This window comes from Salmo salar, chromosome 17, assembly GCF_965601325.2.
Source record: "Salmo salar chromosome 17, fSalSal1, whole genome shotgun sequence".
Lineage (NCBI taxonomy): Eukaryota > Metazoa > Chordata > Actinopteri > Salmoniformes > Salmonidae > Salmo > Salmo salar.
Genome location: NC_138307.1, coordinates 25,427,438 through 25,445,570, shown reverse-complemented (window position 1 = coordinate 25,445,570; position 18,133 = coordinate 25,427,438). Strand labels below are relative to the sequence as shown.

Below are 18,133 nucleotides of genomic sequence, written 5' to 3'. Positions count from 1 at the left end.
CAAGAGAAAACAGGCTATGTGCACACTGCCCACAAAATGAGGTGGAAACTGAGCTGCACTTCCTAACCTCCTGCCAAATGTATGACCATATTAGAGACACATATTTCCCTCAGATTACACAGATCCACAAAGAATTTGAAAACAAACCCAATTTTGATAAACTCCCATATCTACTGGGTGAAATAACACAGTGTGACATCACAGTAGCAAGATTTGTGACCTGTTGCCACAAGAAAAGGTCAACCAGTGAAGAACAAACACCATTGTAAATACAACCCATATTTATGCTTGTTTATTTTCCCTTTTGTACTAACCATTTGCACATCGTTACAACACTGTATATATACATAATATGACATTTGTAATGTCTATTCTTTTGGAACTTCTGTGAGTGTAATGTTTTCTGTTCATTTTTATTGTTTATTTCACTTTTAGTATATTATCTACCTCACTTGCATTGGCAATGTTAACATATGTTTCCCATGCCAATAAAGCCCCTTGAATTGAATTGAATTGAGAGAGGGGGGGGGGGGCAGAGAGAGGCGGGAGAGACACAGTGAGAGAGAGAGAGAGAGAGAGAGAGAGAGAGAGAGAGAGAGAGAGAGAGAGAGAGAGAGAGAGAGAGAGAGAGAGAGAGATTATAGGAGGGGGGGCAGAGAGAGAGATATTTCATTCATCATCATATCCAAAAACGAGGTGTTATTGTGCTAGTTCTCCCATCATCTACTCCACAGTTTCAACTCAATACAACAGTCCCCTGTCAGTTAGTCACTCCCTCTTCCTGACCCTCTAATGTCGGAGTAGAGACTTCCTCTGGTTTGCTTAAGGAGCAGGACCAAACCTTGTCTTATTATTCTTCCTGAAAGTGATTAAATCATGTAATGGTCCCTGCCAAAAACATCATAACATCCTGGCCAAGTGTGACACTCATCCAGACACATTATAGAGCAGTGGATGCTGGAATGGAATCAAACAGTGGAGGCTGGGATAGCATCAAACACCTGGCAACCACGTGTTTGATGTATTTGATACCATTCCACTCATTTCGCTCCAGTCATTACCCCGAGCCCGTCCGCCCCAATTAAGGTGCCACCAACCTCCTGTGTTATAGAGGGTGTCTACAGTACACTCATTCCACCCATTTCCAGGAACAGAGGAAACCCCAAAACACACAACCTTCCCTGAAAGACCACATGCACACTTAGAACTCACCAACTACTTCTCAGATAGAGTTCAGTGTGTCAAATCAGAGGGCCTGCAGTCTCTATGGGGGTGCCACAGGGTTCAATTCTCGGGCCAACTCTCTTCTCTGTATACATCAATGATGTCGCTCTTGCTGCTGGTGATTCTTTGATCCACCTCTACGCAGACGACACCATTCTGTATACCTCTGGCCCTTCTTTGGACACTGTGTTAACTAACTTCCAGATGAGCTTCAGTGCCATACAACTCTCCTTCCGTGGCCTCCAACTGCTCTTAAATGCAAGTAAAACTAAATGCATGCTCTTCAACTGATCGCTGCCAGTCTAACCAGACACCTAGGTCTGGTTAGACTGCAAACTCTTCTTCCAGACTCACATTAAACATCTCCAATCCAAAATTAAATCTAGAATCGGTTTCCTATTCCGCAACAAAGCACCCTTCACTCATGCTGCCAAACATACCCTCGTAAAACTGACTATCCTACCGATCCTCGACTTCGGCGATGTCATTTACAAAATAGCCTCCAACACTCTACTCAACAAATTGGATGCAGTCTACCACAGTGCCATCTGTTTTGTCACCAAAGCCCCATATATTACCCACCACTGCGACCTGTACGGTCTTGTTGGCTGGCCCTCGCTTCATACTCATCGCCAAACCCACTGGCTCCAGGTCATCTACAAGTCTCTGCTAGGTAAAGCCCCGCCTTATCTCAGCTCACTGGTCACCATAGCAGCACCCACCCGTAGCACGCGCTCCAGCAGGTATATCTCACTGTTCATCCCCAAAGCCAATTCTTCATTCGGCCGCCTCTCCTTCCAGTTCTCTGCTGCCAATGACTGGAACGAACTGAAAAAAATCACTAAGGCTGGAGACTCATATCTCCCTCACTAGCTTTAAGCACCAGCTGTCAGAGCAGCTCACAGATCACTGCACCTGTTCATAGCCCATCTGTAAACAGCCCATCTATCTACCTACCTCATCCCCATACTGTATTTATTTATTTATCTTGCTTCTTTGCACCCCATTATCTCTACTTGCACATTCATCTTCTGCACATTCTACGATTCCAGTGTTTAATTGTTATATTGTAATTTCTTCGCCACCACGGCTTATTTATTGCCTTACCTCTCTTATCCTACCTCATTTGCACATGCTGTATATAGATTTTTCTACTGTATTATTGATTGTATGTTTGTTTATTCCATGTGTAACTCTGTGTTGTTGTATGTGTCGAACTGCTTTGCTTTATCTTGGCCACGTCGCAGTTGCAAATGAGAACTTGTTCTCAACTAGCCTACCTGGTTAAATAAAGGTGAAATAAAAAATAAATAAAAATAAGTAAAGCATGGCTGAAATTCCATAGTAGTGTACGTTTGTGAGTGTGGGATAGTCAGTGGTGGTTTATCAGTAAAATAGGCATCAACTTTAAAAAATATATTTTACTTTCTTTGCCTTCAAAAGTAAATGAACATGTACAGGCAACCACCAGCATGTGTCTCCTAACCATCCAATCAGAGGATCTCTAACCAGGTTTCCAGATTGGTGATAGATGACCATGCTTAACGGTTAAGATAACGTGAAGGTGATAAAACTAAAACTGTTATTTCCCTTCTTCTCTTAGACTGTTTCTGAAAGTGTTTTCCCTACTTCCCCACAACCAATCAGAGTTGTGGCGACAGTGCTGCACTCATGGCGAGGTAAGGTCGGTTGAGCATGTTTGTGTGCCGGACAGGATATGGTTACTCCCCGCACTTCCTCCTGTGTTGCAGATTAAAAGTGCCCCATGCAAACTTACCCTTTCATCAAATAACATAAGTTCTTATCTGGACTTTACTTTCTGCATGACTGGCTGAAGTTCATATCCTACAAGATACACAAACTTTTTAACAGTATGTCTGATGACCGGGTCTCCTGCGTGCCACGACTATGTTATCATACAAACGCTAACTCTGTGTAGACATAAATAGAACTGGAGAATTTGACTGGAATACCTTTAGTTCTGGGTTGGGTTCTATTTCCCAGCTGTAATTGAAGCAGACAGACACCACTTTGGTCCATTGATTTAGTAGAACCATAGTAGAACCACAGAAACCCACTTGTGGTTCCATGCTGCTCCCAGTCTCTCCCCACACATGTCAATAATCTACTCCACCATCCAGACTAGCCACATCTCTGAGCTCCAAAAGTATTGGTACAGTGACAAATGTTTTGTTGTTTGTGATTTGAAATGATACAATGACTATGAGGTTAAAGTGCAGACTGTCAGCTTTCATTTGAGGGTATTTTTTATCTATTTATTTTTGAACCGTTTAGAAATTACAGCACTTTTTGTACATAGTCCACCCATTTTAGGGGACCAAAAGTATTGGGACAAATTCACTTGTAAGTAGTCAAAAGTTTAGTATTTGGTCCCATATTCCTAGCACACAATGATTTCATCAAACTCTGACTCTATAAACTTGTTTGGATGCACTTGCTGTTTGTTTTGGTTGTGTTTCAGATTATTTTGTGCCCAATAGAAATGAATGGTAAATAATGGAGTGAGTCACTTTTATTGTAAATAAGAATAGAATGTTTCTTAACACTTCTACATTCATGTGGATGCTACCATGGTTAAAGATAATCCTGAACGAATCGTGAATAATGATGAGTGAGAAAGTTAGATGCACAAATATCATATTTTCAAATTGGACAAAGGTTATTGTCAATTATGAGATTATATTAGATCAATTAGAGAAGCCATCTCTCATTCCATCGCAAGTGTTGGTGTAATTTCAGCCGCTGACATACAGTTGTTTGACCTATAATACAACACAGTGGGAGATAAATCTGAAATCAGAGATGCAGGTGCCTCTCTTGATACAACAACCTCACAGCAACGTCATAATCAAAACCGTCTTCTGACCCCAGCAGGTGATTGGTCATGGCACTCTGCACAATGTCATTGAGGGCACAGCAATGCGTGAGGGCCGGGCTAGCATGCGGCAGGAACAGTTTGAGAAAAAGAGAGCCGTTGTTATCCACTGGGCAGTTTGTCAGATTTTGGGTTCTTTCTGCCCCCTCTTCCCTCCTCCTGGCCCTTTGTGTGAATCTGGCTCCAAGCAGCGGATTAGAGAAAGTCCTTTCTACTGAGAAACTAGCACTGGACAGCCAGCACAACCACTTGTTATTCTGGGGGGAGAGGAGAGGAGCACGAATCATAGACAACACTTAAAACAAACTAAAATAGTAAAAATAAATGACCTCTGTGGTGTTTTTTTGGCAGGGGTGACAGTTTGTCACCTCTAAGTTCTGTACACACATTAAAATCATAGTGAGTTACATTTACTCACACATATTCTATTTACCAATCTGAATATTTCTCATAATGACTTTATGAGAAACAGCTATGCAAAGTAAATTATTACCTCCACAGGTAATTGCAGGTAGTGCACTACTTTAGACCAGGACTCATAGTGCACTACTTTAGACCAGGACCCATAGGGCACTACTTTAGACCAGGACCCATAGGGCACTACTTTAGACCAGGACCCATAGGGAATAGGGTGCCATTTGGGACGCATCTGTGGTCTTGAATCCACATCATGATTCAGGGGGTGAACCAACAAGGACATGTCTATGTCTGCCCTCCAGGATGTTGATTTTGGAGCCTTTGCTGGCAGTCTGAGAAAAGTAACTCAACAGGAAATAGTGTCGACTAGTTTGGAGTAGATGAGTACCAGTCTCCTCAACACATCTACCCACATGGCAGAGGTCTTCCTCATCAGTTCCAGCCTTTCTTATCACGTAAGAACACAGCAATGAGGAAGAGCAACATCGTGATGAAAGCTCTGACTGACCAGTGGGTCAGAACCTATGAGTCAAGTCGGACACTTTCATCAGCTATGGAAACTAAAATAATTACTAAACCTACGCAGTACGCAAACCACGGACGGTTCGTTCAATGACCCTTAAACTTTACAAGAGTGCAAAAGAGATCCGACGAATCCGATCAACTTTTAAAATGTCTTGGCCTATCTGTAAAAATGGAGAAATCAAATTGTCCCTATTGCTAAATGCTAGACCACTTCTAAGGTATGGCTATGAGCCAACAGAGCCAACACTCATGGACTGTCATTATAATTCCTCCACAACCCTACCTGGCTTATCTTGACACCTCTGTGCCAGACTCAGCAGCAGTGTTTTGCAGACTACACCTCTCTCAGAATAAGTTGACATACCTATCACCCCTCCCACCACTGCTTATCATAGACCACAGTAACCCCAGAACCACTTCCCTCTCATTGGCTAAATCTTATCATTAGTGAGCGTAATGAGCCTCTTCAGTTTGAACATGTTGAGACGTAAACATGTTGAAACGGCAGGAGGATTTCGCAGTAGGAATACTGAGTAATACTGTTGTGTTGAATTCCTTGAAGGAACTACCTGAAAGTACTTATACAATTTCCTTTTTAATGCCAGGTAAATACCAATGGAAACTAGTGCTGCCAGAAACTGTCCCCACAGGATTTCACAATCGGAAATAGAACCAAAAAAATGGACCATTCCTGAAATCTCTCTCCTTTGGCCGACCAAAAAGATAACTTTGACGGCAACTGTTGTTGGTAGTGTGATCTGTTCTGTTTCCTGCATCTACCTGGGAACTGGGAAGTCCTATTATTATTTCCATTTCACCCAGCCCTGAAGAGGTCATGGGAAAAGGTGTTAGAGGTCAAGGGTCAAGGGAGCGACGATGACAGAGGACTGGCGTGCCCCCTTTCCCTTTCCTGTGGACCTCCCACCTCCATGTTAAAAGATGTCATCACTCTCAAAGAGTTATCCTTTTGAGTCATGTTTCCTTACCTTTGTGACATTGGTTTTGTGATTTAGGGGAATGGTAACTTTCCATTAGTGTACATTTTGAAGGTCATACTGTTGTGTTTTTGTTTCAAGCTTTGTGCCAGCTGTTACTGAGTGTTCTTTAACAACACTGATAGTCGCAGAAGTTTGAGATACTTGTTACCAAAGAGATAAAACAATTCGTTTTTATCAACTGTTATTACTACTCTCTACTAAGCCCCAGAGGACATCCTGAGAGTCCACTGAAGTCACATAGAGATATGATGACGAGGCCTTGACCCCATATCATAAATACTTTATTCATCCCAGAGGGGAAATTTGTTCAATTAATTTTCCCATACAGTTCAGTTTTTTCCCCAATACAGTTAAAGTGATTGACCCAAAACTCCCATGCAACTCCCATGCTAACCAGTGGGAGTTGCAATCAAGATGGAGTCGCAATCAATGAAACATTAGAGCTGCCTTCTACATTTTGTTTACACGACATGGTCCAACCGTGCAAACTCATAGAGCAAGATGCTAACTTTTCCCTCTGAGATTGACAGTTGGCTTTTAGAGATCGTAGATCTCAGGGAAGGTGACGTCACATTCCGATGCTAACAAAAAGGCTCCTCTTCATCAAGAACACATGAAACAACCACAGTAGGAGACAGATGACTAGGGTTATGAGAAGCACTCATAACTTAGCAAACATAACCCTGGTCACATTGTGTCTGCTGTGTCAGTTCTGAAGAGGCTTGTTCCCAGGACTCTTTAATTTATTATATTTTGTTTTATTTCACCTTTATTTAACCAGGTTGGCCAGTTGAGAACAAGTTCTCATTTACAACTGCGACCTGGCCAAGATAAGACAAAGCAGTGTGACAAAAACAACACAGAGTTACACATAAACAGTCAATAACACAATAGAAAAATCTATGTACATTGTGTGCAAATGTAGAAGAGTAGGGAGGTAATACAAAAAAATAGGCCATAGAGCCGAAATAATTACAATTTAGCATTAACACTGGAGTGATAGATGTGCAGATGATGATGTGCAAGTAGAGATACTGGGGTGCAAAAGAGCAAGAGGATAAATAACAATATGGGGATGAGGTAGTTGGGTGTGCTATTTACAGACTAGCTATGTACAGGTACAGTGATCGGTAAGCTGCTCGGACTGCTGATGCTTAAAGTTAGAGAGGAAGATATAAGACTCCAGCTTCAGTGATTTTTGCAATTCGTTCCAGTCATTGGCAGCAGAGAACTGGAAGGAAAGGCGGCCAAAGTAAGTGTTGGCTTTGGGGATGACCAGTGAAATATACCTGCTGGAGCGTGTGCTACGGGTGGGTGCTGCTATGGTGACCAGTGAGCTGAGATAAGGCGGGGATTTACCTAGCAAAGACTGGAGCCAGTGGGTTTGGCGACAAATATGTAGTGAGGGCCAGCCAACGAGAGCATACAGGTCACAGTGGTGGGTAGTATATGGGGCTTTGGTGACAAAACGGATGGCACTGTGATCGACTACATCCAGTTTGCTGAGTAGAGTGTTGGAGGCTATTTTGTAAATGACATCGCCGAAGTCAAGGATCGGTAGGATAGTCAGTTTTATTTGTAGTTGTCCACATATTCTAAGTCAGAACCGTCCAGAGTAGTGATGCTAGTCGGGCAGGCGGGTGCAGGCAGCGATCGGTTGAAGAGCATGCATTTAGTTTTATTAGCATTTAAAAGCAGTTGGAGGCCTCAGAAGGAGTGTTGTATGGCATTGAAGCTTGTCTGGAGGTTTGTTAACACAGTGTCCAAAGAATGGTGTCGTCTGCTTTGAGGTGGATCAGAGAATCACCAGCAGCAAGAGCGACATCATTGATATATACAGAGAAAAGAGTCGGCCCGAGAATTAAACCCTGTGGCACCCCCATAGAGACTGCCAGAGATCCGGACAACAGGCCCTCCGATTTGACACACTGAACTCTATCTGAGAAGTAGTTGGTGAACCAGGCGAGCCAGTCATTTGAGAAACAAAGGCTATTGAGTCTGCCGATAAGAATGAGGTGATTGACAGAGTCGAAAGCCTTGGCCAGGTCGATGAAGACGGCTGCACAGTACTGTCTTTTATCGATGGCGGTTATGATATCGTTTAGGACCTTGAGCGTGGCTGAGGTGCACCCATGACCAGCTCGGAAACCAGATTGCATAGTGGAGAAGGTACGGTGGGATTCGAAATGGTCGGTGATCTGTTTGTTAACTTGGCTTTCGAAGATTTTAGAAAGGCAGGGCAGGATGGATATAGGTCTAAAACAGTTTGGGTCTAGAGTGTCTCCCTTTGAAGAGGGGGATGACCGTGGCAGCTTTCCAATCTTTGGGAATCTCAGACGATATGAAAGAGAGGTTGAACAGGCTGGTAATAGGGGTTGCAACAATTTCAGCGGATCATTTTAGAAAGAGAGGGTCCAGAATGTCTAGCTCAGCTGATTTGTAGGGATCCAGATTTTGCAGCTCTTTCAGAACATCAGCTGTCTGGATTTTGGTGAAGGAGAAGCGGGGAGGGGGGCTTGGGCAAGGTCCTGTTGGCCGGGGTAGGGGTAGCCAGGTGGATAGCATGGCCAGCTGTATAAAAATGCTTATTGAAATGATCGATTATCGTAGATTTATCGGTGGTGACAGTGTTTCCTAGCCTCAGTGCAGTTAGCAGCTGGGAGGAGGTGCTCTTATTCTCCATGAACTTTACAGTGTCCCAAAACCTTTTGGAATTAGTGCTACAGGATGCAAATTTCTGTTTGAAAAGCTAGGCTTAGCTTTCCTAACTGACTGAGTATATTGGTTCCTGACTTCCCTGAAAAGTTGCATATCGCGGGGGCTATTCGATGCTAATGCAGAACGCCACATGATGTTTTTGTGCTGGTCAAGGGCAATCAAGTCTGGGGTGAACCAAGGGCTATATATGTTCTTAGTTCAACATTTTTTGAATGAGGCATGCTTATTTAAGATGGCGAGGTAAGCACTTTTAAAGAGCAACCAGGCATCCTCTACTGACATTCTCTACTGACTCTGAAGGACACTGGTATCATTAGCCTCACCATGGCAACAACACATCCATGGTGTTGGAGACTACACAAAAGTAGCAGTAATGTCCTTTTTGTGACTGTTTACAAAACACCTAGGGAATGTATTGAGTAGGACACAACATTTTAAACATTGCAGATATAATTACAATGTATATTGAATGGACAGGGTTCTCTATTCTGAATGAGAGAATCGTGTCCACTCTCTATGTTCAGGTTACATGAGAATGTTGCGCCCCACTAAATAAGCCCATGGAATGTCACCTTTTCGACCAGGAAACTCAAGGAGGATCAGAAACTGATTGGCTACTCACAGTCTCGGCACAGGAAGTACTTGCAGAGGCACACACACAGACAGCACAGGAGCAGGGCTGCCACACAGGATACTGAGATGATAGTAGTGAGGGCCGGACCAACTGCAACACACACACACACACCATGTTTACCAACAGACATATGACAACCCTTGAGATGTGGATGGCGCCGGAGGGGATGGCTGCCGTCTTATCGGCTCTTAACCAACCGTGCGATTTTGTTAGTTTTTTGCGTTGTTCATAATTTGTTTTGTACATAATGTTGCTGCTACCATCTCTTATGACCTAAAAGAGCTTCTGGACATTAGAACTGCGATTACTCACCTCAGATTAAACGAAGAGTTTTTCTTCAATGAGTCGGACGGGAGGGATATAATACAGACACGCGAACATGCCCAGATCCCTGTCATTGGCTGGAGAAGAAAACTGAGATTTCGCGGCAAAGAATCAGGGTGTCTTGTAAGGATCAGGTGACGAGTGGCTAATCTGCCTTTGCCTTCTGCCTTTGCCTGCTAGCTAATGATCAATCGCTGGAAAATAAACGAGACGAACTGAAAGCACGTGTATCCTACCAATGGGATATTAAAAACTGTAATATCTTATGTTTCACAGAGTCATGGCTGAACGACGACATGAAGAACATACAGCTAGTGGGTTATACACTATCGGCAGGATAGAACAGCAGCCTCTGGTAAGACACTTGGCGGGGGCCTATGCTTATTTGCAAACAACAGCTGGTGCTCGATATCTAAGGAAGTCTCAAGGTTTTGCTCACCTGAAGAATCTCATGATAAGCTGTAGCCCACACTATCTACCTAGAGATTCTAGACAACTTTTACTCCACATACAGAGACGCATACAAAGCTCTCCCTTGCCCTCAATTCGGCAAATCTGACCATATTTCTATCCTCCTGATTCCTGCTTACAATCAAAAATTAAAGCAGAAAGCACCAGTGATTCGGTCTATAAAAAAAGTGGTCAGATGAAGCAGATGCTAAACTACAGGACTGTTTTGCTAGCACAGAATGAAATATGTTCCACGATTCTTCCAATGGCACCACATCAGTCACTGGCTTTATCAATAAGTGCATCGAGGACGTCGTCCCCACAGTGACTGTACGCACATAGCCCAACCAGAAGCCATGGATTACAGGGAACATTCGCACTGAGCTAAAGGGTAGAGCTGCCGCTTTCAAGGTGCGGGACTCTAACCCGGAAGCTTATAAGAAATCCCGCTATGCCCTCCGACGAACCATCAAACAGGCAAAGCGGCAATACAGGACTTCGATCGAATCGTACTACACCGGCTCCAACGCTCGTCGGATGTGGCAGGGCTTGCAAACTATTACAGACTACAAAGGGAAGCACAGAGCTTCCCAGTGACACGAGCCTACCAGATGAGCTAAACAACTTCTATGCTCGCTTCGAGGCAAGTAACACTGAAACATGCATGAGAGCATCAGCTGTTCCGGACAACTGTGTGATCACGCTTTCCGCAGCTGATGTGAGTAAAACCTTTAAACAGGTCAACATTCACAAGGCCGCAGGCCCAGACGGACTACCAGGACATGTACTGCGAGCATGCGCTGACCAACTGGCAGGTGTCTTCACTGACATTTTCAACCTCTCCCTGTCCGAGTCTGTAATACCAACATGATTCAAGCAGACCACCATAGTCCCATTGCCCAAGAACACTAAGGTAACCTGCCTAAATGGCTACTGACCCGTAGCACTCACGTCTGTAGCCATGAAATGCTTTGAAAGGCTGGTCATGGCTCACATCAAGACCATTATCCCAGAACCCTTAGACCCACTCCAATTTGCATACCACACCAAAAGATGATGCAATCTCTATTACACTCCACACTGCCCTTTCATACCTGGACAAAAGGAACACCTATGTGAGAATGCTATTCATTGACTACAGCTCAGTGTTCAACACCATAGTGCCCTCAAAGCTCATCACTAAGCTAAGGACTCTGGGACTAAAAACCTCCCTCTGCAACTGGATCCTGGACTTCCTGACGGGCCACCAGCTGGTGATAAGGGCAGGTAACAACACATCCGCCATGCTGATCATCAACATGGGGGCCCCTCAGGGGTGCGTGCTCAGTCCCCTCCTGTACTCCCTATTCACTCATGACTGCACGGCCAGGCACGACTCCAACACCATCATTAAGTTTGCTGATGACACAACAGTGGTAGGCCTGATCACCGACAACGATGAGACAGCCTACAGGGAGGAGGTCATAGAGACCTGAACAACCTCTCCCTCAACGTGATCAAGACAAAGGAGATGATTGTGGACTACAGGAAAAGGAGGACCGAGCACGCCCCCATTCTCATCGATTTGGCATGAGTCCTCAGATCCTCAGAAGGTTTTACAGCTGCACCATCGAGAGCATCCTGACGGGTTGCATCACTGTCTGGTATGGCAACTGCTCAGCCTCCGACCGCAAGGCACTACAGAGGGTAGTGTGTACGGCCCAGTACATCACTGGGGTCAAGCTTCCTGCCATCCAGGACCTCTATACCAGCCGGTATCAGAGGAAGGCCCTAAAAATCGTCAAAGACTCCAGCCACCCTAGTCATAGACTGTTCTCTCTGCTACCGCATGGCAAGCAGTACCGGAGCGCCAAGTCTAGGTCCAAGAGGCTTCTAAACAGCTTCTTCCCCCAAGCCATAAGACTCCTGAACAGCTAATCAAATGGCTACCCAGACTATTTGCATTGTCAACCCCCCACCCCCCCCCCCCCCACCCCCCCCTTCTACGCTGCTGCTACTCTGTTATTATCTATGCATAGTCACTTTAATAACTCTACCTACATGTACATATTACCTCAATTACCTCGACACCTGTGCCCCCGCACATTGACTCTGTACCGGTACCCCCTGTATATAGCCCCGCTATTGTTATTTACTTATGCTCTATAATTATTTGTTATTCTTATCTCTTACTTTTTTTTAGGTATTTTCTTAAAACTGCATTGTTGGTTAAGGGCTTGTAAGTAAGCATTTCACTGTAAGGTCTACACCTGTCGTATTTGGCGCATGTGACAAATACAATTTGATTTTATAGCATATACCATTTAGCATGCGCCTTTATCCAAAATGACTTACAGTGCAGTGAGCACATACCTTTTGGTAAACAAATCTGACCCCTCGGGAATCGAAGCCAGGACCCTGGCGTTGCTAGTGTCATGACCAACTGAGCCAGACAGGACCACAATATTGAATTCAAGGACATTAAACTATGCCTCATTTTGACCATAACTCATGATATGAGCTTCACAACAAGAGTGATAGATGTACTGTGGAAAAGGCTTGATGCTTATTTTGGTTTTCCACTTCCTGGAAACTGTAGCACTTAATGGTCTATCAAACGAGCCATAATTGTACATAACTAGAATAGCAACTGAAGCTTTCCTAGGAATCACTCCCCCAAATGGATACAATCACAAAACTAGATCAGGACAGTGTTACAATACAGGATTTCAACACACAACTCTACACATGTTGAACCACAATGCAGACCTGGGTTCAAACAGTGGTCCCAAGTCCTGGGCTTGATTGACCTCTCCTGGGGGAATGGACCCAAAACAATAGTCCTAAAAGTGCAAACCCTGCCCATCGCACTCCATGTATGGCATTTGAAAAAAAAATACTATTTGAACCCAGCACTGTCACATTGCGAGGGCTGTTAAGCAGACTTGTCTTCATAAGCAGAAAAAATCTGGGTGACACTTTATTAAAAAAAAGTATCATTAACATACCTTTATTAGATCAATTATAAGACATGTATTAATGATTTACTGCTAATATATAAATCTTTATTGAGCCAATATGATTCTCTGAGCTGCTCACCATTGAGGTTGACGGACATGGGCGAGTCCAGGCCTCGGTGGTGCACCATGCATTTGACGGATAGGTCATGGAGCAGGCCCTCCTGGAGGAGGAGGGTGCTGGTGACCAGGGTGGTGCCGTCCCCCTGGTCGTAGGATGAGGACACGGACGGCCCCAGCGTCCGGTTGTCCCCCTCCACATTCCATACCATCTGAGCTGCAGGACGGGCTGCGGCCGTGCAGTTGGCCTCGATGACCCCGCTGGAGGCCATGTAGGTGATCTCTGGGTTGGGCAGCACTGAGGGAGACATCACACACAATGGATGAGAGATCATGTTTATGGTGAATGACAGTATATACAGTGTAAGACAGTGGTTCTCAACTCCAGTCCTCCAGGACCCCCAACAGTGGTTCCCAACTCCAGTCCTCCAGGACCCCCAGCAGTGGTTCCCAACTCCAGTCCTCCAGGACCCCCAACAGTGGTTCCCAACTCCAGTCCTCCATGACCCCCAACAGTGGTTCTCAACTCCAGTCCTCCAGTGGTGTCTGACTGGTGTTATCTGGTCTGGTGTGGTCTGACTGATGTTATCTAGTCTGGTGTAGTCTGGCTGATGTTATCTAGTCTGGTGTAGTCTGACTGGTGTTATCTAGTCTGGTGTGGTCAGACTGATGTTATCTAGTCTGGTGTAGTCTGGCTGGTGTTATCTAGTCTGGTGTGGTCTGACTGGTGTTATCTAGTCTGGTGTGGTCTGACTGGTGTTATCTAGTCTGGTGTAGTCTGGCTGGTGTTATCTAGTCTGCTGTTATCTGGTCTGGTGTGGTCTGACTGGTGTTATCTAGTCTGGTGTGGTCTGACTGATGTTATCTAGTCTGGTGTGGTCAGACTGATGTTATCTAGTCTGGTGTAGTCTGGCTGGTGTTATCTAGTCTGCTGTTATCTGGTCTGGTGTGGTCAGGCTGGTGTTATCTGGTCTGGTGTGGTCTGACTGGTGTTATCTAGTCTGGTGTGGTCAGACTGATGTTATCTAGTCTGGTGTAGTCTGACTGATGTTCTTATCTAGTCTGGTGTAGTCTGGCTGGTGTTATCTAGTCTGGTGTAGTCTGGCTGGTGTTATCTAGTCTGGTGTGGTCTGACTGGTGTTATCTAGTCTGGTGTGGTCTGACTGGTGTTATCTAGTCTGGTGTAGTCTGACTGGTGTTATCTAGTCTGGTGTAGTCAGACTGATGTTATCTAGTCTGGTGTAGTCTGACTGATGTTCTTATCTAGTCTGGTGTAGTCTGGCTGGTGTTATCTAGTCTGGTGTAGTCTGACTGATGTTCTTATCTAGTCTGGTGTAGTCTGGCTGGTGTTATCTGGTCTGGTGTGGTCAGACTGGTGTTATCTAGTCTGGTGTAGTCTGACTGATGTTCTTATCTAGTCTGGTGTAGTCTGGCTGGTGTTATCTAGTCTGGTGTGGTCTGACTGGTGTTATCTAGTCTGGTGTAGTCTGGCTGGTGTTATCTAGTCTGGTGTGGTCTGGCTGGTGTTATCTAGTCTGGTGTGGTCTGGCTGATGTTATCTGGTCTGGTGTAGTCTGACTGATGTTCTTATCTAGTCTGGTGTAGTCTGACTGATGTTATCTAGTCTGGTGTTATCTAGTCTGGTGTAGTCTGGCTGGTGTTATCTGGTCTGGTGTGGTCAGACTGGTGTTATCTAGTCTGGTGTAGTCTGGCTGATGTTATCTAGTCTGGTGTGGTCTGGCTGATGTTATCTTGTCTGGTGTGGTCTGGCTGATGTTATCTGGTCTGGTGTTATCTGGTCTGGTGTTATCTTGTCTGGTGTGGTCTGACTGATGTTATCTAGTCTGGTGTGGTCTGACTGGTGTTATCTAGTCTGGTGTAGTCTGACTGGTGTTATCTAGTCTGGTGTAGTCTGGCTGATGTTATCTAGTCTGGTGTTATCTGGTCTGGTGTTATCTGGTCTGGTGTTATCTGGTCTGATGTGGTCTGACTGATGTTATCTGGTCTGGTGTGGTCTGACTGATGTTATCTGGTCTGGTGTGGTCTGGCTGATGTTATCTAGTCTGGTGTTATCTGGTCTGGTGTTATCTAGTCTGGTGTAGGCTGGCTGATGTTATCTGGTCTGGTGTAGTCTGACTGGTGTTATCTGGTCTGGTGTGGTCTGACTGGTGTTATCTAGTCTGGTGTAGTCTGGCTGGTGTTATCTTGTCTGGTGTGGTCTGACTGGTGTTATCTAGTCTGGTGTAGTCTGGCTGATGTTATCTGGTCTGGTGTGGTCTGACTGGTGTTATCTAGTCTGGTGTAGTCAGACTGGTGTTATCTAGTCTGCTGTTATCTGGTCTGGTGTGGTCTGACTGGTGTTATCTGGTCTGGTGTTATCTGGTCTGGTGTTATCTGGTCTGATGTTATCTGGTCTGGTGTGGTCTGACTGGTGTTATCTAGTCTGGTGTAGTCTGGCTGGTGTTATCTAGTCTGGTGTAGTCTGGCTGATGTTATCTGGTCTGGTGTAGTCTGGCTGATGTTATCTGGTCTGGTGTAGTCTGGCTGATGTTATCTGGTCTGGTGTGGTCTGACTGATGTTATCTGGTCTGGTGTGGTCTGACTGGTGTTATCTAGTCTGGTGTAGTCTGGCTGGTGTTATCTGGTCTGGTGTAGTCTGGCTGATGTTATCTGGTCTGGTGTAGTCTGGCTGATGTTATCTGGTCTGGTGTAGTCTGGCTGATGTTATCTGGTCTGGTGTGGTCTGACTGATGTTATCTGGTCTGGTGTGGTCTGACTGATGTTATCTGGTCTGCTGTTATCTGGTCTGGTGTGGTCTGACTGGTGTTATCTAGTCTGGTGTAGTCTGGCTGATGTTATCTGGTCTGGTGTGGTCTGACTGATGTTATCTGGTCTGGTGTGGTCTGACTGGTGTTATCTAGTCTGGTGTAGTCTGGCTGGTGTTATCTGGTCTGGTGTAGTCTGGCTGATGTTATCTGGTCTGGTGTAGTCTGGCTGATGTTATCTGGTCTGGTGTAGTCTGGCTGATGTTATCTGGTCTGGTGTGGTCTGACTGATGTTATCTGGTCTGGTGTGGTCTGACTGATGTTATCTGGTCTGCTGTTATCTGGTCTGGTGTGGTCTGACTGGTGTTATCTAGTCTGGTGTAGTCTGGCTGGTGTTATCTAGTCTGGTGTGGTCTGGCTGGTGTTATCTAGTCTGGTGTGGTCTGGCTGATGTTATCTGGTCTGGTGTAGTCTGACTGATGTTCTTATCTAGTCTGGTGTAGTCTGACTGATGTTATCTAGTCTGGTGTTATCTAGTCTGGTGTAGTCTGGCTGGTGTTATCTGGTCTGGTGTGGTCAGACTGGTGTTATCTAGTCTGGTGTAGTCTGGCTGATGTTATCTAGTCTGGTGTGGTCTGGCTGATGTTATCTTGTCTGGTGTGGTCTGGCTGATGTTATCTGGTCTGGTGTTATCTGGTCTGGTGTTATCTTGTCTGGTGTGGTCTGACTGATGTTATCTAGTCTGGTGTGGTCTGACTGGTGTTATCTAGTCTGGTGTAGTCTGACTGGTGTTATCTAGTCTGGTGTAGTCTGGCTGATGTTATCTAGTCTGGTGTTATCTGGTCTGGTGTTATCTGGTCTGGTGTTATCTGGTCTGATGTGGTCTGACTGATGTTATCTGGTCTGGTGTGGTCTGACTGATGTTATCTGGTCTGGTGTGGTCTGGCTGATGTTATCTAGTCTGGTGTTATCTGGTCTGGTGTTATCTAGTCTGGTGTAGGCTGGCTGATGTTATCTGGTCTGGTGTAGTCTGACTGGTGTTATCTGGTCTGGTGTGGTCTGACTGGTGTTATCTAGTCTGGTGTAGTCTGGCTGGTGTTATCTTGTCTGGTGTGGTCTGACTGGTGTTATCTAGTCTGGTGTAGTCTGGCTGATGTTATCTGGTCTGGTGTGGTCTGACTGGTGTTATCTAGTCTGGTGTAGTCAGACTGGTGTTATCTAGTCTGCTGTTATCTGGTCTGGTGTGGTCTGACTGGTGTTATCTGGTCTGGTGTTATCTGGTCTGGTGTTATCTGGTCTGGTGTTATCTGGTCTGATGTTATCTGGTCTGGTGTGGTCTGACTGGTGTTATCTAGTCTGGTGTAGTCTGGCTGGTGTTATCTAGTCTGGTGTAGTCTGGCTGATGTTATCTGGTCTGGTGTAGTCTGGCTGATGTTATCTGGTCTGGTGTAGTCTGGCTGATGTTATCTGGTCTGGTGTGGTCTGACTGATGTTATCTGGTCTGGTGTGGTCTGACTGGTGTTATCTAGTCTGGTGTAGTCTGGCTGGTGTTATCTGGTCTGGTGTAGTCTGGCTGATGTTATCTGGTCTGGTGTAGTCTGGCTGATGTTATCTGGTCTGGTGTAGTCTGGCTGATGTTATCTGGTCTGGTGTGGTCTGACTGATGTTATCTGGTCTGGTGTGGTCTGACTGATGTTATCTGGTCTGCTGTTATCTGGTCTGGTGTGGTCTGACTGGTGTTATCTAGTCTGGTGTAGTCTGGCTGATGTTATCTGGTCTGGTGTGGTCTGACTGGTGTTATCTTGTCTGGTGTTATCTGGTCTGGTGTGGTCTGACTGGTGTTATCTAGTCTGGTGTGGTCAGACTGATGTTATCTAGTCTGGTGTAGTCTGGCTGATGTTATCTGGTCTGGTGTAGTCTGGCTGATGTTATCTGGTCTGGTGTAGTCTGGCTGATGTTATCTGGTCTGGTGTGGTCTGACTGATGTTATCTGGTCTGGTGTGGTCTGACTGATGTTATCTGGTCTGCTGTTATCTGGTCTGGTGTGGTCTGACTGGTGTTATCTAGTCTGGTGTAGTCTGGCTGATGTTATCTGGTCTGGTGTGGTCTGACTGGTGTTATCTTGT

The 18,133-nt window shown here is 45.2% G+C and overlaps 1 protein-coding gene across 3 annotated transcripts in view; it reads right to left on the bottom strand.

Moving 5' to 3' along the window:
* The window catches only part of LOC106575846 (OX-2 membrane glycoprotein), a 47,343-nt gene that overhangs the window by 5,661 nt on the left and 23,549 nt on the right, over nucleotides 1–18,133 (bottom strand). For 2 of the 3 annotated variants that reach the window (XM_045699405.2, XM_045699406.2), the window contains exons 6-7: nucleotides 13,265–13,540; nucleotides 9,401–9,502 (exon numbers count right to left, since the gene is read on the bottom strand). In XM_045699405.2, coding sequence (XP_045555361.1) covers nucleotides 9,401–9,502; nucleotides 13,265–13,540 — 378 coding nt within the window. Of the gene's footprint in view, nucleotides 1–3,742; nucleotides 4,378–9,400; nucleotides 9,503–13,264; nucleotides 13,541–18,133 lie in introns of those variants that run through there. The other variant, XM_045699407.2, reaches the window with a different exon arrangement.